General features: G+C 40.2%; 1 protein-coding gene across 1 annotated transcript; it reads right to left on the bottom strand.

The window, feature by feature from the left end:
• Positions 1-467: 467 nt before the first annotated feature.
• On the bottom strand, positions 468-27,628 carry EHHADH (enoyl-CoA hydratase and 3-hydroxyacyl CoA dehydrogenase). The gene is made up of 7 exons (XM_060768047.2): positions 27,380-27,628; positions 22,846-22,949; positions 20,999-21,174; positions 18,783-18,894; positions 18,097-18,201; positions 11,651-11,992; positions 468-4,652 (listed from the first exon to the last, which is right to left on the bottom strand). The coding sequence occupies exons 1-7, from the start codon at positions 27,442-27,444 to the stop codon at positions 3,388-3,390; spliced, it is 2,169 nt and encodes a 722-aa protein (XP_060624030.2). The 5' UTR covers positions 27,445-27,628; the 3' UTR covers positions 468-3,387.

Genomic DNA, 27,628 nt, shown 5'->3' on the forward strand with positions numbered 1-27,628 from the left:
CTCCACAGTCAGCTACGTACTCACTGCCAGGACACCACACTTGGAGGACAATTTTACTTGGACAACAAGGGATTGCTTAAGTAGGTATGCCATCAGTCATGTTTCTCTTTTCCTCTTCACTATTCTCAAGCAGTCTGTTTTTCTTTTGGGAGGTATTTCACCTCTTTTAAAAAATTGTATTGCCATAATTGCAAAATTATAGTAAATATAAAATTTAAAACCCCACAAAGTCATGCAGGATAAGACTTAGGGGAGAAAGGAGGTTTGTAGAGACTGTGCAGAAAGCAGGTCAAAGAACCATGGATTACTACAGCAGTCTCATTGTGCTAATACAGAGAGGTGCGATAATGATCTAAAACCAGCATGTTTCCATTCCCAACATGAATCAATTGTGGTAAGACTGGTGTGGTAATGTCCACTGTTTTGGTTTTGAAAATGTGGAAATATGGTACAAAATAGCAAGACATATTATTAATAAAGTATTTTATTTAGGAAAAATAGATGTTACATTTCATTCATCGTAAATTTCATTCTCTCAATTCTAGAAATAGCAACTCTAAAAAGAATAGCAAAAGCAATCATGTGCACTTCCTTTCCCATTCAAAATTACAGAAAGGCATGAATATTCCTTTACAAAGTCAGATACATTTTCCAACTTCTTTAAGTGTTTATGGATTCCCTGAGCGTTTCAAAAGATATTTGAACAAGTGACATATTTCTCAATTATTTTGGCAAATATAAAATAGCATCTTCCAGGTATGCAAGCCCACAGCTACCATGGTCCCCAGCAAACCAAAGGCCATGACAAATGAAGATGATGGAGGGTGGGTTTTTTGGTATGTGTGTTAGGAGCGACTTGAGAAACTGCAGGTTGCTTCTGGTGTGAGAGAATAGGTCGTCTGCAATAACATTGCCCAGGGTGGACACTTGGATGTTTTGATCCTCGTGGGAGGCTTCTCTCGTGTCCCTGCATGGGAGCTGGAGCTGACAGAGGGAGCTCATCCGTGCTCTCCCCAGAATTGAACCTCTGATCTGTCGGTCTTCAGTCCTGCCGGCACAAGGGTTTAACCCACTACATCTAAAGACACCAGATTGGTGATGGCTGACATAGAGGACATGCATAACAAAGCAAAAGTCATTTTAGTCTGGAACATCAGTATGCAAAGGGATCTTTTGTAGCACCTTAGAGACCAACTCTCTGAAGGCCATGAAAGCTTATGCTATCAACTTTGTTCTCCCGGTTAGTCCATTAGTCTCTAAGGTGCTACAAGATCCCTTTGTACATGTGTATGAAAAATGAACAGGTTGATGAACCAGGAGACTGCAGGCTGCTGGAAAGAAGACACTTATTTTTAAAAGGCAGAGAACAAAGAGAATTGAGGCACTTGTTTATGCTACCAGATAAAAAGCATGAAAATGATTGTTGCTATGATTCATCACTTTCGATTAACATGTAGATGGCAGAAGCTGAATTCCCCATAGCAGTTCCTCAGCTTCTTTTTCTTTTCAGTAGATCTTATACATTTCATTGTATCTGAATTATTTTGCACTGGACTACTTGTTTTCTCCAATGTTATCAGGAACTTTAATTGTGGAAGAAAAAGGGTACTTGTAATGGTTATAAGAAGTAGAAATGAAATAGAGACATGTTCTGTTGAATGTCCTTGACACTTCTGAAGAATTCTATTTTAAGGCACAACCAGACTGTAAAGTTCCAGAATTTCTTTGTGACTTTATATTGGGTTAAAATAATCTGACCTGGAGAGCTGACATAAAACATAACTGATTGTAGCAGGAGCTGACAGAAAATATTTTAGGATAAGTATTACATGTCTAGACTTCCAAAATAAAAATGGAAAAAATAGGAACAAAATCTGGGAGTTTCTGGTGTTTTCAATCAATGCACTTATTAAATGATGCAGGAGGCCACAAATACTGGATAGCTTTTAATATACAAAAGAAAAGCTATCATGACAGAAGGCGTCTTGCAAATATCTGACTGCCTGGATATTGTATACAGTAGTGTTTCTCAACCTGGGAGTCAGGACCCCTGAGGAGGTTGCGAGGAGGGTAATCAATACTATTTTATGTTGGTCATAGGGTTTCTCTGTGGGAAGTTTGGCCCACTTCTATCATTGGTGAGGTACAGAATGCTCTTTGATTGTAAGTGAACTATAAATCCCAGCAACTACAACTCTCAAACGCCAAGATCTATTTCCCCCAAACTCCACGAGTGTTCACATTTGGGCATATTGAATATTTGTGCCAAGTTTGGTCCAGATCCATCATGGTTTGAGTCCACAGTGGTCTTTGGATGTAGATGAACTAAAACTCCAAAACTCAAGGTCAATGCCCATCAAGGTTTTTCAGTATTTTCTGCTATTCATGGGAATTCTGTGTGACAAGTTTGGTTCAATTCCATCATTGGTGGAATTCAGAATGCTCTTTGATTGTAGGGGAACTATAAATCCCAGCAACTACAGCTCCCAAATGACAAAACCAATCCCTCTCCCCAACCTCACCAGTATTCAAATTTGGGTGTATTGGGTATTTATGTCAAATTTGGTCCAATTAATGAAAATACATCCTGCATATCAGATATTTACATTATGATTCATAATAGTAGCAAAATTATGAAATAGCAATGTAAATGTTATGGTTGGGAGTCACCACAACATGAGGAACTGTGTTATGGGGTCGCGGCATTAAGAAGGTTGAGCACCACTAGTATACAGGGATGGAAGAAGAGTGAATGTAGGAAGTCAAAACCAGGTCAGATGAGTAAAACGTGGATCTGAACTGTCTTGTAGATCTTTTGTAGTCAGTATTAGTTGATTAGGAAAGATTTACAACAGCCTCCTCCAAGTATATTGCTAAAATGAAGAAAGCTTGGAAAAATCAGAAGATTTGTGTTTGGAACAGAGTTCTGCTCAGCTCTGATACTCAAAAACAAGACTCTGATTACTGTACTATAATTCTACATATTTATTTTTTGTTCAAGGCTCTACTTTTGTGTATCTCTGCATTGTAGTACATCCTATAAGATTAAAAAATGTGTCTTGGGTTTTTTTCAAGCTTTGGATTTCATCTTTATTATTATTTTAGGCAGCTCAGTTAAGGTTCATGAAGATATTATCCACAAGCTGGGTAGCATCACTTGATGGGTGTGTGTTTTTTAAGCGAGACCCCCAGGCAGCATTTCAAGGAGTAGTATGATAAAAGGCACCACTGTGAGCAGCAATCTATCATTCACAGAGACAGTGTGCATGTCTGTGTGTACATTGTAGTGAAATCAGAAGAGACAGTCACATTGTTTTATTCCATGCTACATTTCAGTTTGGGCTGGAGCAGTCAGAATGTTTCAACACAGCCTGCTTAACAGAGAAATTATAACTTGCTGTTTTGAGATCTCACATGGGATGCCCACTCTTTCAGAGGAGGACTGCCCAAAGCTACAAGCTTCTGCAGAAAAGAGCTGGGTTGCAGGCTGGGTATGTCAGGATTAGCCTCAGCATACTCCTGCAGTTTTGCTAAAACCCTGGGCAATCCAACCTGAGAAGCATAAAACATTGGACCGCCCATATGTCTGGGCCAGCCATAACCATTGATATAGATGGTATCAATGGCTTCTGGACAAGATGCTATTCCATCAGATAATATTCGGAAACCTTCATTGGCAAGGGAATATAGGCAACGCTCCAAGATCTCATCTTGGCTAACGGTGCGTGCTGTGATGTTATGAGTACGTCTGAAATCAGAAAGAAAACCATGCAGCCATGGATCTGGTTGAGCTATCTTTCCCCCAGGTTTATCGTATAGGTACCAGCCCTTTCCTGTTTTCTCACCATATCTTCCCATTTCGCAGAGGATATCAGGGATTGGGCTATATCTCTGGCCATCCCGATGGCGAGGTGGTGTCCCAGGAGGCAGAGTGTCTCCAGTCTGGCCTTTCCCTTTCCTAATTCTCCAGCCCACATCAAGTCCAGCCAGATCTCCTACCCGTAAGGGGCCCATTTTGAAACCAAATTCCTGCAGGACTTTGTCTACCTCTTCTGGAGTGCTGCCATCTTCCATGAGAAAATACGCTTGGTCATAGTAACGGGTTAACATCCGGTTGCCAACAAAACCAGAACAATTCCCCACTACAACTCCAATTTTACCCATAACTTTGGTTAGGCTCATGGCAGTAGCAATGGCAGAAGGGGATGTTTGCTGACCATAAATGATCTCCACTAGTTTCATAATGTGAGCCGGTGAGAAGAAATGGATGCCAATGACTTTATGAGGGCGACCAGTGACAGAAGCAATCTCATCAATATCTAGGTAGGAAGTATTAGTACCAAGAAGGGCTTCAGGTTTGCAGATTACTGACAATTTTTGGAATATTTCCTTTTTGAGAGTTATCTCCTCAAACACAGCCTCAATGACTAAATCTACATCCTTCAGGGCACCAAAATCCAAAGTAAACTGAGGGACTATAGGCTTATTCGGTTTTTGGCCACTCTGCTGCATTTTTAAAGCTTCACGTTCTAGCAGAGCCATAACAGCTGCCTTTCCCACCTCCAGCTGCTTTTTGTCCTGCTCCAGAGCCACCACAGGAATTTTAGCCTTCAGCAGAGAAGCCACAATGCCTCGGCCCATCGTTCCCAATCCTGGAGATAAAAGAAAAGAGAGAGAAGGAATTACTGGGAGAGAGTGGCTTATCAAGCAGTATGTGAACTAACAAAAAACATGAAAACTACAAGGACTGGAAAACATCAGCAAAGCCTCAGCTGAATTCATTTTACTTACCACTTTCTTAAATGTAAAGTGGTAAATTCGAAATTTATAATGCAAAGTGACATTAGTGTTCATGCAAGTTACATGTTTTGTAGGAGAGTCTACTCCCTTCCACTACAAGCCGTCCCCAAGTTACAAACAAGATAGGTTCTGAAGGTTTGTTCTTAAGTTGAATCTGTATGTAAGTCAGAACAAATACATTTTAAAAGTTGAATTCCAGTAATAGATAGATAGATAGATAGATAGACAGATAGATAGGAGCTATGGATATCATAGGGAAGGGTTAACATCCCTGTGGTGTTTGTTTTGCAGTCTGTGCCCCTGTTCGGAAGATTTCACCTCACTTTCTGTCCCTGTGATCATTGGACTTTGAAAAATGTGGCTTGTTGTGAAAACAAGGATTAGCGAGAAAGCTTCAGTGGAGACACCTTTTCCCCATGATGACTTTTTCAGGAGAGAATTTCCCTTCTGAGGAGTAGATTTCTCTCCCTTCCTGTTGTCTCACCCCCGAACTTAGCTATATGTAGTTTGCAAGTCGGATGTTTGTAATTCGGGGACTGCCTATATTTAGAAAAGATTTCTATAAAAATTAGGAATTTCCTAGATGTCACAAAGCCATTGATCTAACAACAAATCTTACATATAATTCTATATAGTTATACAGTCACTTTGGGTCCCACAGTGTGAGAAAGGTGGGATACAAATTAAAAATAAACAGTTCTTTAGAATGTTCAATACTTTATCTACAGTGTTTTCTTAGACAACAATCCTGTAAGGACAGTCAGTATTAGTGTTCCTGTCTGTGCAAAGGATGCTAAGAAATGGCACAAAGGGTACTTTCAAAGGAGGTTGTGAAATTGCCAAAATTCATTCGCAGAAATGGATAGAGGATCTGGATTGTTTGTGATTTCCCCATTTTTCACTACTTCTCCTATTTTTAAATCTCCTTGCTCCCATCCATTAAGGAGAAAAAAAGAAGAAATCTGCAAAATGCTTTTTTTATTAGTGCCACTATAAGCTTTTGATGTCGAAGCAGCCGTAGTGAGTTCATGATTCAGATCTGACTTTTTGACCTACAATTCTCACAGAGATGCTTACTCACACAGTCCTCATCACTGTAAAACCACTGCAATTGTAGCCTAAAACATCCAAGTAAACCACAATAACAAAAGCAGAATATATTATATTTATCTTTCTGCTTAAACCAAGACATTCATTCATAGACATTTAGAGGTAAGACTGGAGGACATCCCAAACTAAAACTCTTCCAATCAGGAACCCATCACATTAATTGAAATGGCCAGCCTCTGTTTACAACCCTCTAACAAAGGATAATCTACTTTTTTCCAGGGCAGACCATTCCACTGTTGAACAGTTATCATCATGAGAACATTCATCTTGATATTAGGTTGGAGTCCCCTGTCTTACTGTATAGTTGGTTGTCCCTAACCTTTGGAACAGCAAACAACCACACTCGCTCTGTCTTTCTAGTGACACTTCCAGGTATTTTGAAGATAGCTACCATATCACACCCCCAAACAACTTTGTCAGTCACAAAACATGGACTGCACTGGATGAGGCAATTAACTTGGCATGCAATGGTTTGGGATTTTGACTTTCATGCCAACTTATGGTTTGCATAAATCTTAATTTACCATGTCTGCAAATTAATGGCTTCTTGTTTCTGCCCTTTGTATTCAGAAAAAAAGAGGAAGTAATGTGTGTGCCTAATGCTTATGCATATTTGCATCCATCTGTAACAGCTGAGCAGTTTAATATTGTTATGAACAGAATGGAAGGGAAACTGGTATTGACAATCCAGTGGCCTTTTTGTATGTTTTAACTCTTCTATCTTAAGATTTTGGAGTTATTACCATCTGTGTGGAGTATGCTATCAATATTTATTGGCTTTCATTACGTCTGGAAAGATTGGATCTAATTAACTGCAATTATGCAAGGCTGCCAACAAGCTTCCTGCTCAAGCTTTTTATGGCCTTAGCTGACATCACATTGTGTTTCCTCTGTGAGACAGCTCTCTAATATACCCAGCTATGTGCTGATTATATTCTTGATCCAAAACAGTTCTTTTTTTTGGGGGGGGGGGATTCATAAAGGTACCCACTCTGTGCTTTGAGCATCTAACTACATGATGAAGACCAATTACCTTTGTACTGCAGGGACAAACAATAACATGAGCAAGACCTCCTCTGATAAACAATATTCAGGGCCATAACTGAGTTATCACTGCCCGAGGTTTGGTAAAAGGTCCAGAATGATATGACAAACACATTAGAAGCATTGTAATTCCACAAAATATCTAGAGTATAAATGAGTTGTTTTGCTAAACAAGAATATGAATGTGAATTGCTTATATGAACAAGGATCTATAAATCTTTGGGATTTATGAAAAATAACTGAAATCCTTAATACTACAAGTTTTAGGATAATACTGAGGTTCACCAGCTGAAGCCAGATATAAAACAATGATTTTTGTGCGTTTGGAGAGGAATGGCGGTGGTAGAATTTGAAATAATTACTGTATGGTTTTCAACATTTTTCAGACTTAATAGCAATGGGCATGTTGGCTGGAAAGCTGTGGGAACTATAGTCCAAAGAAATATCTTTCCCAATTCCAACAGTGGACAAAGAACCACTGAGCTCTTGCACTAGTAAGTAATTCACTAAATGGCCTCATGCAAAAATATCAATCTAAGTTACTATAGATGAAGGAACGTATCAGACAACTTAAGCCTTGGTGTTGTTAAATAAATGCATAGATTTGAGATCTCTTAAGAATGATTACAAGCCCAAGATCTACCAGTAAATTCCAATCTACTCCTGCTCAATCCTGCTCTAGTTTACTTTATAAAGAGCCGAGGAAACAATAACAATTAATGTAAAAGCTAGAGGTTAGCACAGACATGGGTAAACTTGGATCCTCCAGGTGTTTTGGACTTCAACTCCCACAATTCCTAACAGACTCAAGCCCTTTCCTTTTCCTCCTCAGCAAGATTTAAATATTTAAGTTAAAGCACTTCCCACTGCAAAAAAGATAGGGAGAAGCAGAATTCAATCCTATTAGTGTCTTTTGTGTGTGTGTGTGTATATATGTGTGTATTCAAGTCATAAAAAGTCTTGTTGGGTTAATTAGATATTACCGATAAAATCTCCCCATCTCCTCCAAACAGTTATTTATATAACAACAAAAGATGGATCACATTTTTTTAGGTAGCTGAGCACCAGAAATGTTCAAGCAATGATCAGTCATGCAAAATACATTCTAGAAAGGTCTTAAAAGCATTGCTGATTCACTTTGCTTGAAGCAATTGAGCAAGTCTGTAGCCATACGCAGTGACCCATGCATAATTATAAAGAAGTATTATAGAAAATACAGTAGGCTTAAACACACTCAAATATATTGAGATAGTAAATTCTCAATTAGAGTGTCAATTATTTCTATTTCCTTTGCCTACAAAAAAACAAAAAACAAACCACAAATAGGGTTTTGTCATATGGAACAGATGTTGATAGATGTGTTTCTACTAAGCGCTCTCTAGGATTAGAATTGACTTGTAGTAGGACCCTCCACTGAGTAAACTAGTCTTGCTCCATTCCATTGTAATGGTAATTCAGAATGAATACGTCTGATTTGACCTGTATCTGCATTTACATAACAGAGAGTGTTTTGTCATATTTGTCACTCGTCTAGCAGCAAACCTGTCACTCGTGATTTCCCATGAAACCCAAAATGGAGACCCTTTCCACCCAAGCCTTTATGGTAATGTAGATTATGCAGACATGCATTTATGTCTGCATACTGAATAATAATAACAACAAACTCCCACGTGTGCTGAGCCACAGGCTCAATGCTGCTTTACATGAATGTCAGTTCGCCATTGAATGAGTTTTGAATTAAAGGTTCAAGCCTGTTGGCAGATTTAACTCACTACCCCAAGATATGTGTGTTCAAGGGGGATGAATCATGCAGAGAACAATAATTAAGATTACAAAGTGGAAGAGGGAAGGGGACATACGATGAAGACATACTGCTCAGGGCTGCATCATGCTGAGGTGAGCTTGCAGAGAGCTCAAGCTGTACATGCTGCAGCAAAGCCGTGTGTGTGTGTGTGTATCCACCAAGTTGTGGGTAGGGATGTTGTGGGAAGAACAGTGAAGAGATGAGACAGCAAGCACTCTCTTAAAAATCAAAAGGCCACTACTAAGGGCTGGGCCACTTAAGAGCATAGCCTCCCACTGAGTATATATCAATCAATATGCAGAAGAGAAGGGGGTTATTGAGAAATCTGTGTGTAGAACATCAAAGAGTTTCATTCCTACTGCCTTAATGAAAAATTAATGAGGGCATTATCTTCCGCAGGCTGGATGGAGAGATAATGGAAGACTGTAAAATGGGAAGAGTGGATCATAGCAATGAGATGAAAATTTCTTAAAAGGCAGTGGACAACACAACATTTGGAAATAACTACATCCCTGAATCCTGGGTTTGGTTCCGTAGAATCTGCATGAAATCAAGGGTGAAATTAGAGCCCCAGACTTTGACAGCTCCCCTAGAAGGAACACACTTAGGGTGAACTGTGGCAAAGGAGAACAAGTCCTCCTGCCATATATATCTATACAATTAGCCCTCTGCATTCGCATGGGTTAGGGGCACATGAATGACATGAAAGTGGGAAAATGGTGACTATCTCTGAGGCAGGGCAAGGCTTCCTTGGGGGGTGTCACTGTTCCTCCGTTTCTTCTGAAGCTGAAGGAAGAGGCAGAGCAAAAGCGAGCCCCTTTGCCAATTAACTCTGGCAGCCAGCTGGTGCACAGACAAAGCGGTGGTCTCACAAGAAAAAGCCTTCTTCTGTCTCTATTATTACTACCATAAAAATGCTAAACTGCATACTCCAAAAGATTCCACGCAGCGGAATAATATTTTTTGGCTTGTTCAACCAATAAGATGTACTCCATAGGTAGGCAACCATGGGGGGTGTGGATGTGTGTGAGAAATAAGTTCTCTGAACTCAATGGGGAAAGGTGGAGGTTATCAGTGAGGTGGGAAGAGGTGGAATAGGTCAAAGGTTGCCTTTTCTCTCTCTTTAGAGGAGATTTGAGAAGAGATACACTTTGAATTGTCTAGAGTAGAGGAATTGTGAACTCTAGAACTATAAACAATTGGGCAACATTGAAAAAGGAAGCCAGCACTGAATGGATAGCACCATTCTAAGTATGACCATGTTCCCCGCACCTATGATCTTCTTATAAAGTTTGCCATTACAGGGAGCGGTTTACGGAGTGTTTAAGGAGCTCCACTGGCTGCCGTTCCTTTTCTGGTCCCAATTCAAGGTTCAGGTTATCACCTGTAAAGCCCTAAACAGTTTGGGACCCGCCTACCTTCATAACCGCATCTCCCTCTATAAACCTGCTCGATCTCTTCGATCTTCTGGGGAGGCCCTCCTCTCACTCCCACCTCCATCACAAGTTCATCTTATGGGGACAAGGGAGAGGGCCTTCTCGGCTGTGGTCCCGCAGCTCTAGAACTCGCTCTCAAGTGAGATTAGGCAAGCCCCTATCCTGGCAGCCTTCAAGAAAAACTTAAAAACCTGACTCTTCCGATGTGCCTTTGACGAGTGAAGACATGCCCCATACACTGGGTGTCCCGACTTCAGTTTCTGCCCTCAAAACGCACTCACCTCCCATCCTTAATTGAAGGCCCACCTTTTTCGTTGTCCTTTTTGAGCTCCTCCCTGAGAAACCTATTCTCCCTCAGACACACATTATTCTAATCTCATCCAGGGTTTGTATCAATTTTACTCCTAGCACATTTGGCCCGCCCTGTGTTTCATCTTTCTATCATGTTGTTTTTGAGACTGTTTATTTTATTCTGTCACTTCATGTGTTTATTTTGATGCTATTTTGTTTCTTTGAATTTTGTCTTGTTGTATTGTTATTTGGGCTTGGCCCCATGTTAGCCACCCCGAGTCCCCTTTGGAGAGATGGTGACGGGATATAAATAAAGTGTATTATTATTATTATTATTATTATTATTATTATTATTTGTGTAAAACATCTCAGATAAATGAAAATGGGGAGAGGGTAGCTCTAAACAAATCCAGCTTTGGCTTTCCTCCACCCAAATTAGGTTTTAAATAATAATAATAATAAAAATAATAATAATTCAGAAAGTAATTTTTCAGTGCAACAAGTGAATATGGAATAGTGCAATGATGACTGGAATGGCCTCGGACTATGATATTGGATTACATAGTTTTAATAATTGGTTTCAATGTTTGAGATGTTTTAGTGGTTGGTTTTAATGTATATGTATAGGTTTATTTTGTTGGATGTATGTTTGTGTGGCATTGAATTGTTGCCTATATGTGAGCCACTCTGAGTCTCCTTCGGGGTGAGAAGGACAGGGTATAAATATGGTAAATAATAAATAAATAAATAAATTTCTTGCCGTCTTCAAAGGCAACCCCACGTAGAGAGCATTGCAGTAGTCTAAATGGGATGTAACCAGAGCGTGGACTACCGTGGCCAAGTCAGACTTTCCAAGGTATGGGCGCAGCTGGCGCACAAGCTTTAACTATGCAAATCCTGGCATCTCCAAGTTGAGTTAGGAAAGAATCCTGCCTGAAACCCTAGAGCAGTGGTTCTCAACCAGTGTGTTCCCAGATGTTTTTGCCTTCAACTCCCAGAAATCCTAACAGCTGGTAAACTGGCTGGGATTTCTGGGCGTTGTAGAACCACTGCCCTAGAGAGTTGCTGCCATTCAGTTTCAACAGTACATGGGTGCTCTTTATAGGCGCACTGAAAATTAGTAAGATTTCTCTGATAGCAAGTGGAATTCTCCCAATAGACTCACCTATCACAGCTGCTTTTTTCACTGGCTGAGGGGCTGCAGATTCCCATGAAGCTCCGTTGGGCAACACCCACTTCTCCATGGCTCTCTGTCCAAAAAAGGCATACTGCAATGCCTTAGACTGCCCTGAACTCAAGAGGTACATAAAGAGCTGTTGCTCTTTCTGAATTCCTTCTGCAAAGGGCATGCACACAGAGGCTCGTACAGCTTCAAAGCACATTTGTGGTGAGAGCTGCCCATTTGCCCTTTTCTTGACTTTCAGGCGAGCCTCATCAAGGAAAGCTTCCATGTTGGGTAGTTTGGGTATTTCTTTCAGGCAGAGTCTGCGAGGTCCCAATGGCTGACCTATACAAGACAAGGAAATAGAACAGCACAAGCAGTCATTCTCGGCACCTGAATCTGGCCAGCTAACCATACATTTCTGTCCCTTAGTGCAAGGACAAAGTTGCTGCTCAGTCTTAAATCTCATTAAGTACAATAGGATTTGTTGCAAAATAAACTGTCTGCAGAATTGCAGCCATGCATTTAGATTTTTCCATGGCTGTATATGTACAGATGCTCCATATACCCACTGCACCCTCTGGTGGTGCAGTGAGTTAAACCACTGAGCTGCTGAACTTACTGACCGAAAAGTCGGCAGTTCAAATCCAGGTAGCAGGGTAAGCTCCTGCTGTTAGCCCCAGCTTCTGCCAACCTAGCAGTTCAGAAACATGCAAATGTGAGTAGATCAATAAGTACTGCCTCGGCGGGAAGGTAACAGCACTCCATGCAGTCATGCTTGCCACATGACCTCGGAGGCGTCTATGGACAACACCGGCTGTTTGGCTTAGAAATTGAGATGAGCACCACCACCCAGAGTCAGACACAACTAGACTTAATATCAAGGGAAAATCTTTACCTTTACTTTTACCTTTAATCTAAGAAAAAGATTAGATAAACTGAATTTAAAGGAGGGGAAGTCCTTGTTAAAGTATTTCCCCGCTGACATCATGATTTGTAGATCAATTTTTGTATTTTTCTTCTTCCTCATAGAACTCATCTAGAGTTGAGTTTCAAATGCATTTCCCCCTATCTCTCAATGTATTCAAATAATACTTTATTTTGATCTCGCAACCAAAATCTTGCACTTGTTAATTTTTATCCAAAATGATCCAGGTAGAAGCTCAGTCAGCATCTTTCACAATTGCTCTGAAAAACTGAGCACATATATTATAATGTTTTGCAGCTTCTGAGAGGTTGCCTAATAAGCTTCCTGTGAGACTATATCCAGTCTTGCCTCTAGAATGCTGTCTGTTAAACACTGCACGCCCTTTCTCCATATACTGCTCCTTTTCTGTTTCTTTTATCCGCTTACATTTTAGATTGCATTTCATACTTTATTGGATTTTAATTGATAACTCCAGATTTTCCTTTTCGGTAGAAACAGACCCAAATCCACAACTATATTTATGGGTTGTTGTCGGCTTTTTAATTTTTTTTAAAAAAAGCAATTTCAGGAAACATGTGACAAACCTTGTCTATTTTTATATCTAAATATGAATGCTGTTTGCCCTTTCCTCTGTTAGATCTGGCTACCAGTTTGAAGTAACAGATATGCAACTTTGTCAATTTAGCAATCTCTTTTTGTCAGCCTGGTGTCCTTTGTTTTTCTCCCAGGCTAAAACAAAAAACTCAATTTTTAGTTTGAAAGTATATGGGAAAGAAGTCTTCCCTCATTTAGAGATATATGCTGGACTCATTATCTCTTAGGTTTCCCTATTTGCTATTTGTATGCTAAACCATAGGCTCTGAGATAGGAGCTTCAGTCTGGCACGCCACTCCTGTTTGATGAAATATCAAATCTCCTACTACCTAATCCTATAACATTTATTTGAAAACAGAAGTGAGTTCCACAAGGGTCAACAAAGCTTTTCCTGAAATCAGCATACAGTGCAAACATTTGAGTTAGCACATTAATCTACCCTAATTCTCCCATCCATTTTACCTTCTCAATACAGGCAGTCCTCGAGTTACAAAATCCTACTTATAAACAATTTATAATTACAAATGGGGTGAGACAACAGGAAGTGAAAGAATTTACTCTTCAGAAGGGAAATTCACTCCTGGAAGAGTGATTGTGGGGGAAAGATGCCACAATTGAAGCTTTGTCACCAATCCTTGTTTCCACAACAAGCCAAATTTTTCAAACTTCAAAGGGACGGAAAGTGAGGTGAAATCTTCTGAACAAGAACACAGACAGCAAAACAAACCCCATAAGGGTGTTAACCCTTCTCTGTGCTAGCCAAAGCTATATCTATATCTACATATAGTTAAGATATAGATACATACACACACACACACCTGGAGTTAAGACTTTAAAAAATGTACCTGTTCTAATTTGTACACAAATTCTAATTATTTATTTATGTTATTTCTATCCCACCTTTCCCGAACTTGAAGGTGACTAAAGGTGGCTTACTGATTCAAGGCAGCTTACTTAACAACAAACCTACCGAACCTATCTTCTATGTAACTTGTGGGCTGCCTGTAATGCCTTTACTGGTAAGAGATTTAAATAACTGGAATGTTTAATTATATACCATATTTGTTTATGCATTGAGGCAGATTGGAGAAAAATCCTGGTGTTATAGGGGAAAAGGAACTTCTGAAGCTTTTCATTTTGTTTACCAGAGAAGGTATAGGATGACATCCAGTTCAGAATTCCACAGGTGTACAAAATGAAGGCAAGAGGCTTTACATAAAGTATTGTAACATTATATCTTGCTTATTTTGTATTATTGTTCCTTTCTCTTCCATATAATATCAAGTCAGGAAGATCAAGATCATCTGAAATCTATTGTTTTGATATTGAACTCACAGACTTTTGCAAACACCTATTCCAAAAGGTTCATCCAACATTCCCTATTCCTTCAATCATTATGGTCAGGTAGGTAGAGGTAACCCAACATGGTTTATACATAATCACCAGTGAAGGCAGGACAATTTTAAGGATAGGAGTGTCTTGAGAAGCCTAGGAAATTTAAGACCATGAGTATGGGCAGGTATAACATCATCTGTTTAGTTGCTTGACTGGACTTGCAAACCTTGATGTAGACAGATTGTTGTTGCTATGGTGCTTGATATTGTGTCATGCTTGAGCTACTTTTGCTTCTAATTTGGTACTTTAACATCACACTTCATGGTTAAATATACAAATAACAAAATTCAGTAGGCTTTACCATGCATCTTTAAATTATATATGTACCCACACCTATGTTTGTTCCAATTGTATATACATACATATCCAGCTAGAAGGTGACTATGCTTAATATGGACTCTGGCAGACAAACCTCCTAAAGCTCAATGCAAACACAAATGCAAACAGTTTTTCCACAGCTTAAATTTCAGGAAAGAGTTTGTTCGTACTGTAGATCTGTTTTGGGTTCAACAAGATTAATAGTCTCTCCTCTTGAAGCTTGCTGTTGGCAGCTCTAGCCAGCAAAATCTGCTGTTCCAGAAAGTTGCCTCAAAGGTACAAACTGGAACATGTTGAAGCATTCCTGCCTTTGCATTACAGCTAAAATGACAATTTGCTGACTATTTAAGGACGTTGGAAACGCTATTGCTACAAAAGCAGCTCCTACCCATGCTTTGTTTAACTATGGCACAGTAGCTGCTTCCTAAATACAAAGAACAATCAGTAAGCTGAAACCTTATTTTTCAGGTTTTGGTGCCATCAGGTGGACAGATAGCATGTTGCAATAATGAATTAGCTGGGTTTTTTATGCGTGAAAGAATTGGCCATCTACAAGGACATTGCCCAGGGGACATCTGGATGTTTTGATGTTTTACAATCCTTGTGGGAGGCTTCTCTCATGTCTCCGCATGGGGAGCTGGAGCTGACAGAGGGGGCTCATCCATGCTCTCCCTGGAATCAAACCTCCAACCTGAAGGAAAGGGAACAAGTAATATATCCCCTTTGGGTTGTCAAAGGCTTTCATGACTGGAATCACTGGGTTGCTGTGAGTTTTCCAGGCTGTATGCCCATGTTCCAGAAGCATTCTCTCCCAACGTTTTGCCCACATCTATGGCAGGCATCCTCAGAGGTGAGGTCTGCTGGAAATTAGGCAAGTGAGGTTTATATATCTGTGGAATGTCCAGGGTGGGAGAAAGAACTCTTGTCTATTTGAGGCAAGTTTGAATGTTGCAATTGCCACCTTGATTAGCATTTGATGGCATTGCAGCTTCACAGAATGGCTGGTTGCTGCCTGGGGGATCCTTTGTTGGGAGGTGTTAGCTGGCCCTGATTTATTCTTGTCTGGAATTCCCTGATTATTTTTTTTTTTTGGTGTTGCTCTTTATTTACTGTCCTAATTTTAGAGGTTTTTTTAAATACTGGTAGCCAGATTTTGTTCATTTCCATGGTTTCCTCTTTTCTGTTGAAATCTATGCTTGTGGATTTCAGTGGTTTCTCTGTGTAGTCTGACATGGCAGTTGTTAGAGTGGTTCAGCATTTCTGCATTTCCTTGGGATTTCTGAATCTTTAAGACAGGGGTCCTCAATTTTTTAAATCCAAGAGCTAGTTCACAGTCCCTTAGAATGTTTGAGGGGGGCAGACTATAGTTTGGGGAAAAAAACATGAATTCTTAGGCCCACTGCACATATATCTTATTTGTAGTACACAAAATTGAAAGAACAATACAATATTTCAAATGAACAAATTTAACCAACACAAACTTACCTGTATTTCGATGAGAAGTGTGGGCCTACTTTTAGATGGTAAAATAGTCAAATTAATTAGGATTGTTGTAGTAGTGTGCTTTCAAGTTGTGTAATACTTAGGGTGACCCTAAGTCTAATATTTAGGATGGGAGACAAGTAAATGACCTTGGAAGAGAGCCATATCCGGTTCGTGGGCCTTAGTTTGGGGACCCTTGCTCTAGATGTTCCTGTATTGGAACCCACTACCTATGCTGGACTCCCAATACTGCAACTGTTATATCCAGGAAAGCGGAAAGCAGAGGTAACACAACATATATTGGGGTAGGGGGCAGAAGGGAGGATTAGTGGAACACCACTTATCTAGTTTTTTTAATCATTTGTTTCTTAGATATTTACGAAACAGCACAATTACGTGCATGCTGATTCAGAAGTAAGCCCCGCTGAATTTAATAGGACTTTTCCTCAGAAAAGCATGGATAAAATTTCAATCTTAGCAAGAAGCACTCGCCCCTTAATGGGATTTATTTGTAGGTTAAACTTTATAAGGTAGTGCTGTTAAACTAATGGTGTGATCAAAACACTCCATTATAAGTGTATCTCCATTTTTAAATTCACAGCCAACTGTTTTTGTTGCAATTGGAGATCATTTTGCTTTGCTGCAAAACTGTGTCCAGCCATTTGCTGGTAATGAGTCTCAATAAACAACATCTGCATGAGGGAATTACACCAAGAACACTGTGTTCAGTGATTCATGCAGGCCTCAGGTGCTCCTACAGGCTCTTTGAACTTGTTGTCCTTCTAAGCCATTTCATTGTTTGTTTTGTTTGCCTGTTTTTGCTTATTTTGTTTATTTTGATATTGCACATGGCATTGAATGTTTGCCATTTTATTTTTGGAAGCCGCCCTGAGTCCCCTTGGGGAGAGAGGGTGAGTTAGAAATATGAAGCATTATTGTTACTATTATTGGACAACAGACGTCTAATTGTTGTCAAAGAAGAAAATAGAGAAAGTTCCAGAAGCATTTTTGCTGCAAATTGTATAAGTGGAAAACTTCCGAGCACAATTCAAAGTGCTGGTCTTGACCTATAAAGCCCTAAACAGTTCCAGCCCAGGTTACTTGTCCGAATGTATCTCTCTCTATGACCCACCTCAGAGTTTACAATCGTCAGGGGAGGCCCTGCTCTCTATCCCACCACCCTCACAAGTGCGATTGGTGGGGACGAGAGACAGGGCCTTCTTGGTGGTGGCACTCCCCAGTGAAATCAGGGCAACTGCTTCTCTCCTCTCCTTCAGGAAGAAACTCAAGCCTTGGCTTTGGGACCAAGCATTCAGGCAGCTGGCAGAGCAACAACTGTAATGACTCGTAAGAATTGTCAATTAAGAAACCTTGCATTGGAACTCTGGACCTTGATTTGGATTTGTGAACTCAGACTTGGTTGTGTTAATATTTTAAGGGCTAATATTTTAATGTATTTCTATTGCTTTTTAAATGTGTTTGTATTGCTGTTGACTTGTTTATGTGAATTGATATATTATAACTGTTTCTTTGTCAGTATCTAATGACTGCCAATTGTAAGCCATCCTGAGTCCCCCTTCGGAGGTTGAGAAGGATGGGATACAAATGCTCTAAATACATAAATAATAAATAAAAATAGACCTAGGTTAAACAGTAGAAAAAGATTCATAGATATCAAAATCAAATTAGTAGCACAATATTAATGATATCCGAAATAGTAAAGGACTGTTACCTGTTACTCTTTGTGCCAAGTTTATAGCGGCTTCGATTGGGTTTTCTTCCACAACCTCATCGAGGATCCCTAGTTTCAGCGCTTCAGTAGCTGGCACATGTCTTCCTGAGATAAAAGAGGCCTTCGGATTAAATTCAAGCAGTGTCAGAGGCATTTTTGGTGAAGACATTAACCTTGCTCTAGATGAAGCAATGTCAGCTATTCCTTAATTGTATATTGGAGTAACATTATGTAATGTTGGAGAAAGGAAAAGCTACTGGAGATTCTGGTAGTTGTAGAAAAGCAATTTCTTCAAAGTCTGCACAAGGGAGTTCAGTTAGGCAGAATATTAGCTTCTGACTTTTTTCTGACTTTTGGAGATTGCTGGGGTTTGGCAATATTTACCTTTCTGGCAGTCCAAAAAGTGATTTTAATGTTTGTATATATTTATGATGTCCCGGTACTGAATGTTTGCCATATATATGCTGAGCTCTGCCCTGAGTCCCCTGCGGGGTGAGGAGGGTGGAATATAACTGTTTTAAATAAATAAACAAATCTCACTATTTGGCACGTGAATCCAGGATGTTAAATAATCAAATATACTGTTGGAAAGTATTTCTGTGTCTTAACATGTCCGTGTTACATACCGTACTCAGATGTACATACACAATATCTGTGGGTGTGTATTTACATCTAAGTGAATTTACCTGTAGTGATGATATCGAGTGCAGCTGGTACTCCAATCAGTCTGGGAAGCCGTTGAGTCCCACCAGCGCCAGGGAGTAAACCTATTGCAACCTCAGGTAAACCTACCCGAGCCTGAAGCAAATGAGGCATTTGTTAAAGAATTCTGCTGAAGCAAGCTTATCATGTCACCCAATTCATTTACAACAGGGATGGGCAAAGTTCCAATTGTAGCTCTTTGTGTGGACTCAACACCTCTATTCTCCCAAGAATGTCCTTTTTCTGGACTAAAAAAGATCAATTACCTCGACTTCTCCTGGAAGCCTTCAGGAAAAACAACTTTTTAAAAGATTATAGGCCCCAATCCCTGATGTTGTTTGACCTGGTAAAAAGCAAAGCTGACTTTCAGGGATTGCTGGGGTTTGGCAATATTTACCTTTCTAGCAGTCCAAAGAGCCTTTGTAGGCAGAAAACTAGCTTCTAGACCTGTCACAGTCATCCATCTCTCTTTAAATAGAAAAGCTCTTTATGGACACAGCTACACATGTATATAAACCCTGAAAAATATGGAGTCATTTTGCAAAATGTATATTAATCTGGAGCTTGCTCAGGGTGACGACATTAAAAGATTCAAGAGTGACTGAGATGAGATAATGCTATTGCTATGAACAACGATCGATTGTTAAATGAATAGATGCAGCAGGTGTTTCTAGGCCAAAAAAGTCCATCAAAATCACTACAATAGGAGGCCCCATAACCATGGAAGGTGAGCCCTTTGGAAGTCATTACTGAGACAAGGCCAGGCCAAAAAGGTTTTTCTATAAGGTGCTTCCATGATTTAAACAAAGGAAATGTTTATGCTCAGAAGTAGCTGTAATAACAAAGTACAATCAAGTACTCAATCTCTTCCTAATTTTCCGTTTGGATTGCTACAAAAATAAAACAGCTTGTATGACCGATTGTGCACCAAGTACTAAGCACAATTTCTGCTATCTTTTCATACTGCTTTGTTTCAAAATGCAAATCAATACCAAGAAAATCACACAAATCAAGTTTTTCTCTCTCTTCCTCCACAGTGAGAGTGTCAGGGCAATAATACTGTTATCAGTATGCATTATTTTGCATTTTGTGTGTGTGTGTGTGTGTGTTGCATGTACTTGGGGCATTGAATGTTTGCCTCTTTTGCCTGTAAACAGCCCTGAGTCTCCTTGGGGAGATAGGGTGGTCTAGAAATAAAGCTTTATTGTTACTTATTCACACTATATAAGAGGCACAATCAACTCCAGAAACTATTGAGTAACTACTAATGCTGCAATTTAGTACACTTTTGCTTATGAGCAAATCTTGCTGAATGCAGCAAGACGGTTTTCTAAACAAATCATTCTAAAAACTGCATTTATCCACAGTGCAAAACCTGAGACTCATTTGATTTTTACAGGAAAATGATTAATCCCATGCCCTTCATCTCCTAGCATGCCATACCATGCCAGCGTGAACAGTTCAGCGAAGACCCGCTACAGCGTTGACTAGATAAATTTTACTTTCCTCTTTTCAGCTATACAATAATGTTCTGTGAATTGTGCAGACAACTATGGTAATCTTTCAATTTATCATGCTCACTACACAAGGTTTCAAAGGCTCTTTCCTCAATTTAAAATACATTTTACTTCTTGGCACTTTTTTTCAAGCTCTGAAGAAGTGTTGTGTAAACATATTTTATGTCTAATGTGAATGTTGATCCCAGAAACTCTAGTACTTCCATATCTACATAATTGATATGAGGGTGGAGTGTCCTTGTTGTGCAAAGATAAACATGTTGATAATTAAATGCTTTCCCACATGGATCTCAGTGAGTAATTTAGTGTTGCATCTGTGCAATAAGAGAAGCTCATCAGGGGGAAAAAAGGCAGTAACAAACAAACAAATGGAGTATAAGCGACCTGAAGTGTTGGTGGTAGGAGAGCTGTCTTCCTGGCCTGGTTTTTTAAAAAGACTTCTGGATGATCATGCTAGCAGACATGTTAGATTACAACTGCCACTATTTACTGTGAACACTGCTGCACTGTGGCAGCTGAACACAATGAGATTCATATTCAGAGTTAGAAAAATGATTTGAACTGCTAAGCAGCCAAATGCTCTCTCAGTTGTTTACCAAACTACAGACAAAGATCCAATACATCTAAAAGAAATCAAGTTGCAAATGATCGACCTAAAATTTGTTGTTGTTATTGTTGTTTACCTTCATATTAGCAATCCTGTAATGACAACCTAGTGCTACCTCCAGGCCTCCTCCGAAAGCCAAGTCTTCAATAGCTGCTACCATTGGCTTGTCGCTTTTCTCTATTAAAGAAACAACTGACTCAAGACTGGGGAATTTGCTCTGGCCAATGTTGGCAAAATTTCTGATATCGGCACCTAAGAAAACGAAACAAAAACATGAGAATCTGCTTCAGTATTCCAAAGACTCAATTAAATCCTTCCAAAGGTTGACACAAGACAACTATTATCAGCCAGATAGTATGCTACTAGGCCAGTGTTTCTCAACCTACCTAATGCTGCCACCCTTAATACACTTCTTCAAGTTGTGGTGACCCCCAACTATAAGATTATTTTTGTTGCTACTTCATAACTGTAATTTTGTTACTGTTGTGAATTGTAATATAAATATCTGATATGCAGGATATATTTTCTTTCACTGGACCAAATTTGGCACAAACACCCAATATGCTCAAATTTGACTACTGGTGTTATTGGGGGGGGGGGGGGATTGATTTTTGTCATTTGGGAGTTGTAGTTGCTGGGATTTATAGTTCACCTAAAATCAAAGAGCATTCTGAACTCCACCAACAATGGAATTGAATCAAACTTGGCACACAGAACCCCCATGACCAACAGAAAATACTGGAAGGGTTTGGTGGGCATTGACCTTGAGTTTTGGAGTTGTAGTTCACCTACATTCAGAGAGCACTGTGGACTCAGACAATGATGCATCTGGACCAAACTTGGTTTGAATATTCAGTATGCCCACACTGGTGGAGTTTGGGGAAAATAGACTTGACCTTTGGGAGTTGTAGTTGCTGGGATTTATATTTCACCTACAATTAAAGAGCATTCTGAACCCCACCAGCAATAGAATTGGGCCAAACTTCCCACACAGAACCCACATGACCAACTGAAAAGACAGTGTTTTCTGATGGTCTTTGGTGACCCCTCTGACACGTCCTCGCGACCCCTCCAGGGATTCCGGCCCCCAGGTTGAGAAATGCTGTACTAGGCCTTTCCAAGAGAAAACATCAATTTGTTTGATGGGAAAGCAGACTTTTAACAATTCACACTTCACTATGCAGCTCCTTTACATTTCATAGAATTATAGATTCATAGAGTTAGAAGAGACCTCATGGGCCAGCCAGTCCAACCCCATTCTGCCAAGAAGCAGGAAAATCACAGTCAAAGCACACCTGACAGATGGCCATCCAGCCTCTGCTTAAAACCTCCCAAAGAAGGAGCCTCCACCACAGTATGGAGTAGAGGGTTCCATTGCTGAACAGCTCTGTCAGGAAGTTCTTCCTAATATTCAGGTGGAATCTCATTTACTGTAACTTGAAGCCATTGTTCCGTGTACTAGTCTCCAGGACAGCAGAATACAAGCCTGCTCCCTCCTTCTTATGACTTCTCCTCACATATTTATATATGGCCATCATGTCTCCTCTCAGCCTTCTCTTTTTCAGGCTAAACATGCCCAATTCTTTAAGCCGCTTCTCATAGGGCTTGTTCTCCAGACTCTTGATCATTTTAGTTGTCCTCCTCTGGACACATTCTAACTTGTCAACTTGTTTCATCCAAATCTGCTCTGGAAAGCTGGTGGGATACCACTGGAGGAAGGGGAAACAGCACAAACCCTTTCCTTCTCTGTGCTATTGACTAATGCTTTCTGTCATCAGAAGGATACTAGTTAAATTTTATCCTCCATTTTGCAAATAGAAATAGTTTCCTGAAAGTAGATCATATATTTTTCCTCTTCATGTCTCTAACAAACATAAAACAAAGTACCGAAAAAAAATCGGTACAAAATTCAGAAATTCTTACCTGCACTGAATTTGCCATTTGCCCCGCAAATCACAACAGCTTTCACTGTGGGATCGGAGTTTGCCTGTTTCACATCACGTTCTAAAGCCTGTGCTACAACAGGGCTAAAATAAATCAAACAATTAAAGTGTGTGTGTGTGTGTGAGGGGTCTGAAAGCAGTATCCACTATAAAGTAAATACACTAAACAAATAATACCGCAAATAGGATATGAGAACTACATTAGGAAAATTCTCTCAATGTCCTAAAATCAATATGAAAAAAAATAAAATGTTTGCCCATCTGCTTTGTTATTGAAGTGCTTAGTGTAAACACTCAGTCACAAATGGCTTATCTAATGTGACCAGATGAAAGCCCATTATAAAGTTCTGTGAACAGATAATTTGATATTGGGGTTGACATTCCTATAACTTTGTGCAAGTTTGGCATTATGAAGCAAACTTTGGCCTTTAAAAAAAGCCATTGTGGTTAATTTTTTCACCGAATTTGGTATGAACAGATTTTAAAGACTGCAAGGTGCTCCCCATCCAACTTTTGTTTCATTCTAAGCATAAGCAAGATCACTAATATCAGCCCAGTATGATTTCCTATAGTATAATTCCTTAGCTGTTAATGGTTGTTGTCACCTTATGCCATTCTTTAGCAACTGTCTGATGCAAGCAATTAGCATTGTTTGCTAATGTATATGCTTTATTTGCTGGATATGTGTTGTATGGCATCAAATTGTGCCTTTATGTGCGCCACTCTGAGTCCCCTTCAGGGTTGAGAAAGGGCAGGATATAAATATGGCAAATAATAAATAAATAAATAATATAGTCCTTTGGATTTAAACAGAAGTATCCTCCTCTCTGATTCCGTGTGTGTGTAGCACTAGAGCAAAAATGACATTTAACTGATCTATTGACAAATGGATGCACTATAACTCAATTCCTTTGTATTCCGATACAGCTCAGAATTAACAAGTAATCTATGCAAGGGTGTTGCAGCTGCTGTTGGAAATTACCAGAAAATAATCTAGGAAACAGAAATATCATCTCGATATCTTAAACAGAACATTAAGAACTACAGCAACAAATACACACTGCAACTTCCCAACATAGCTGTCACATCTGGAGATGTCCAATGTTGGGTAAATTTGTTTGTGATATATATTATCCTTAATTTAAAATGGAAATGGAGCCCCTGGTGATGCAGGACTGATGACCAAAAAGGTTGGCAGTTTGAATCCGGGGAACTGGGTGAGCTCCCATCTGTCAGCTCCAGCTCCCCATGTAGGGACACGAGAGAAACTTCCCACAGAATGGTAAAACATCCAGGTGTCCCCTGGGCAACATCCTTGCAGACAGCAAGTTTTCTCACACCAGAAGTGACTTGCAGTTTTTCAAGCCACTCCTGACACACAAAAAAGCATGGAACTTGAAACATATGTAAGCAACCACTAGAGGGAAGTAATACAGCAGCAAACATTTCTAAGCAAAAAGTAGTACAGTAGAAGAAAGTCCTTGGTTTCCCTAGTTGCAGGGTAAATTGATACTGACAATAAAGTCATAAACAAAAACATAGCCTGCTTATCAGATGAAATCCATGCATTTCTTGCATAAAAGACATTTGTGATATGTATTACCAATTAAATGTAAATCACAAACACTTCAAAATGTAGAGTAACAAGAACTATCAAAAATGTTATGTTGTATTCTGGCAGTTGATACAAATGAACTCAATACGCTAAAACTTTCCATCAGCTCTGAACTCTCTCTGGTAATGTACAGCTAAAGGACAGAAGCACTTGAATGAACTCAAATAAATATGAATTTGAATTCCCTTTATATGTGGATTTTTAAAATGTATATTGCATTTGATGTAAAGATAAAGGTTTCCCCTTGACATTAAGTCTAGTAGTGTTCAACTCGGGGGGGGGGGGTACTCTAAGCCGAAGAGCCGGCTTTGTCAGTAGACCCTTCAACGTCATGTAGCCAGCATGTTTGGAGGCTCTAGCAGGGGAGCGCATATATTGTATACCCGGGACCAAAGACTGGAGACCTCGGTACACTCCTTCTATACCTGGGACATCATCCTCTTCCACCGAGTGCATAGCTTCAGGAGGGATGCACATGGAGCAGTGAGGGAGGAAGGGGACACCCGCCTAGCCAGCCAGATCAGTCGAATCAACCCTGACAATCAGTGGGGTGACAGATGTTGCAGCCAGATTGCCCTTACATCCGGGATGACTGCATGGAGCATCATTACCTTCACATCTGAGAGGTACCTATTGATCTACCCACATCTGAATGTTTTTGAACTGGTAGGTTGACAGAGGCTAACAACAGGAGCTCATCTTGTCCTGTGGATTCAAACCACTGACCTTCCAGTCAGCAAGTTCTGCAGCTTTGCGGTTTAACCCGCTGCACTACTGTGGCCCCTTGCATTTGATAGGCAACGTGAATTCCATGTTTATGAATGGCCACTTTTTGAACGTAACCATTGGTACTTTGGCCCTTTAATTCCCTCTCCAACCTCACTGTCAATCATTCCACCGCCAATGAAGTATACCTGAAATTCTGGATAAAACTCCATGCATGTAATGACTTGTAGGTAATGGCATAATACATCTGTTAGCTCTTTAGCAATCACTCAGCTCAAAGACCATAGAAAGATTTCACATCCAAAATGCTTTGTTATATAAATTTTTTTAAAAAAACTTTTAATAATAAATGAGAATCCTATATTTTATGCCCAATCTACTAGTATCCAAAGTCTGGGGGAAATGATATCTTTGTGCTTACATATTAACTTGTCCTCAACCCATGACCAACTTTTCTCCTGCCATTACAACATTACTGATTACAACAAAAATTAATCAAGATTCTTTTGGTTTACGGGGATTTTTCAGATGATGATTTACTACTTCTTCAGTGGTGAGGAATATTCTTCCAGAAGTAATCCAAGCTATAATCTGCTTTGCTTATATGTGGTTTCAAGATGGGTCATGGCTACTTTTCCCTGCTGGGTGAAACAGTGACTTCATGGGCCCATCTACACTGTCAAATTAATGCAGTTTGACACCCCTTTATCTGCCATGGCAGAGTCCCCGGTGGTGCAGTGGGTTAAACACTTGTGCTGGCAGGACTGAAAACTGACAGGTTGCAGGTTCGAATCCGGGGAGAGCGCGGATGAGCTCCCTCTATCAGCTTCAGCTCCTCATGCGGGGACATGAGAGAAGCCTCCCAGAAGGATGATAAAACATCAAAACATCCAGGCATCCCCTGAGCAACATCCTTGCAGATGGCCAATTCTCTCACACCAGAAGCGAATTGCAGTTTCTCAAGTCACTCCTGACACGACAAAAAAATAAAAATAAATCTGCCATGGCTCAATGCTATGGAATTTGAATAGCTGTCCATTTAATGAGGCACCAGCACTCTTTGGTAGAGAAAACGAAAGGTCTTGTAAAACTAAATTGAGCCACGGTAGGTAAAGTGGTGTCAAACCGCATTAATTCTCTCGTGTAGTGGCATCCAACAATAGGGCTTCATTAAGTAGAATTAATGCATTTTGACCACTTTCACTGCTGTGGCTCAATGCTACTAAAAGATTACATCTGTAGTTTGGTGAGGCACCAGCACTCTAAAGACCTGGTGAAACCAGAACTCCCAGGATTCAATAACACTGAGTTATGGCAGTTAAAGTAGTACCAAACTGCATTGATTCAGATAGGTTCTCCCTGGGTCAATTATGCAAGAGGTTTGGACTGTGTTCCAGAGCAAGGACTTACTTTGGAGCAAGGACTTACTTTGGAGAAACCATGCATGGCTGCATGGTTTCTCCAAAGTAGCAAGATATACAATCACAGCATTCACAATCCATATGCACTGTTTGCTAGAATCCTGCTTTTGTTGTGCTACAGACAGACATCTACATCAGGCTTGGGCAAACCTTGGACCTCCAGGTGTTTTGGACTTCAGCTCCCACAATTCCTACCAGCTGGTAGGAATTGTGGGAGTTGAAGTCCAAAACACTTGGAGGGACAAAGTTTGCTAAAGGCTGATCTACGCTGTAGAATGCAGTTAGGCACCACTTTAATTACCACAACTCAATGCTTTGGAATCATGGATGTTGTAATTTCACCAGACCTTGCGCCTTCTTTGGCCAAAAGTGTGCTGATACATCACCAAACTACATATCCCATGGTAACAGCATTGAGACATGGCAATTAAAAGTACTGCCAGATGGCATTAAGTCTACAGTATAGATGCACCCTACTATCACGCTGATCTAGGGGTTGATTTACACTGTGATTTACAAGTCACTTTACCTGCCATGGCTGTGGAATCCTGGGAATTGTAGTTTCGTGCAGCAGCACTACCCTTTGGCAGAGAAAGCTACAGAGCTTGTCAAACTGCCATGGTTTGATAGTATGGAATCATAAGAGTTGAAGTTTTGCAAGGTTTTTCGCCTTCTCTGCCAGAATGCAAGTGCTTTACCAAGCTACAATTCCCAGAATCCCATAGCATGGGTCTTTCTCTGGCGACCCTTACCTGAGCGTGTTGAGGGGCGGGTTGCAGACCCTGATCACGCGCACGCCTCGCAGGACCTGAGCCATCGTCGCGCGACCAGCCTCGGACGCCCCAGGAGAACGCTAGACTTGATTGACGGGCAGCGAGAAGGCGAGGGAGGAGGCGGGGCCTCTTGGAAGCGGAAGACCCGGATGGGCAGGCGCGCAAATGGGTGGAGGAGGCTTTCTGCTGGAGCCCAGACTCTCGGTTGAATTTTAACCAGGATGAAGG

This window comes from Anolis sagrei, chromosome 3 (assembly GCF_037176765.1).
Source record: "Anolis sagrei isolate rAnoSag1 chromosome 3, rAnoSag1.mat, whole genome shotgun sequence".
Classification (NCBI taxonomy): Eukaryota; Metazoa; Chordata; class Lepidosauria; order Squamata; family Dactyloidae; genus Anolis; species Anolis sagrei.

What these genes read in the sequence shown, in the direction of transcription:
- EHHADH (XM_060768047.2), bottom strand. Translation starts at nt 27,444, where the DNA reads ATGGCTCAGGTCCTGCGAGGCGTGCGCGTGATCAGGGTCTGCAACCCG. An exon ending in AAATGGCAAATTCAGTGCAG is followed by an intron (nt 21,175 to 22,845) that starts GTAAGAATTTCT and finishes TCGTTTTCTTAG; the next exon opens with GTGCCGATATCAGAAATTTT. An exon ending in ACTCGATATCATCACTACAG is followed by an intron (nt 18,202 to 18,782) that starts GTAAATTCACTT and finishes CTTTTATCTCAG; the next exon opens with GAAGACATGTGCCAGCTACT.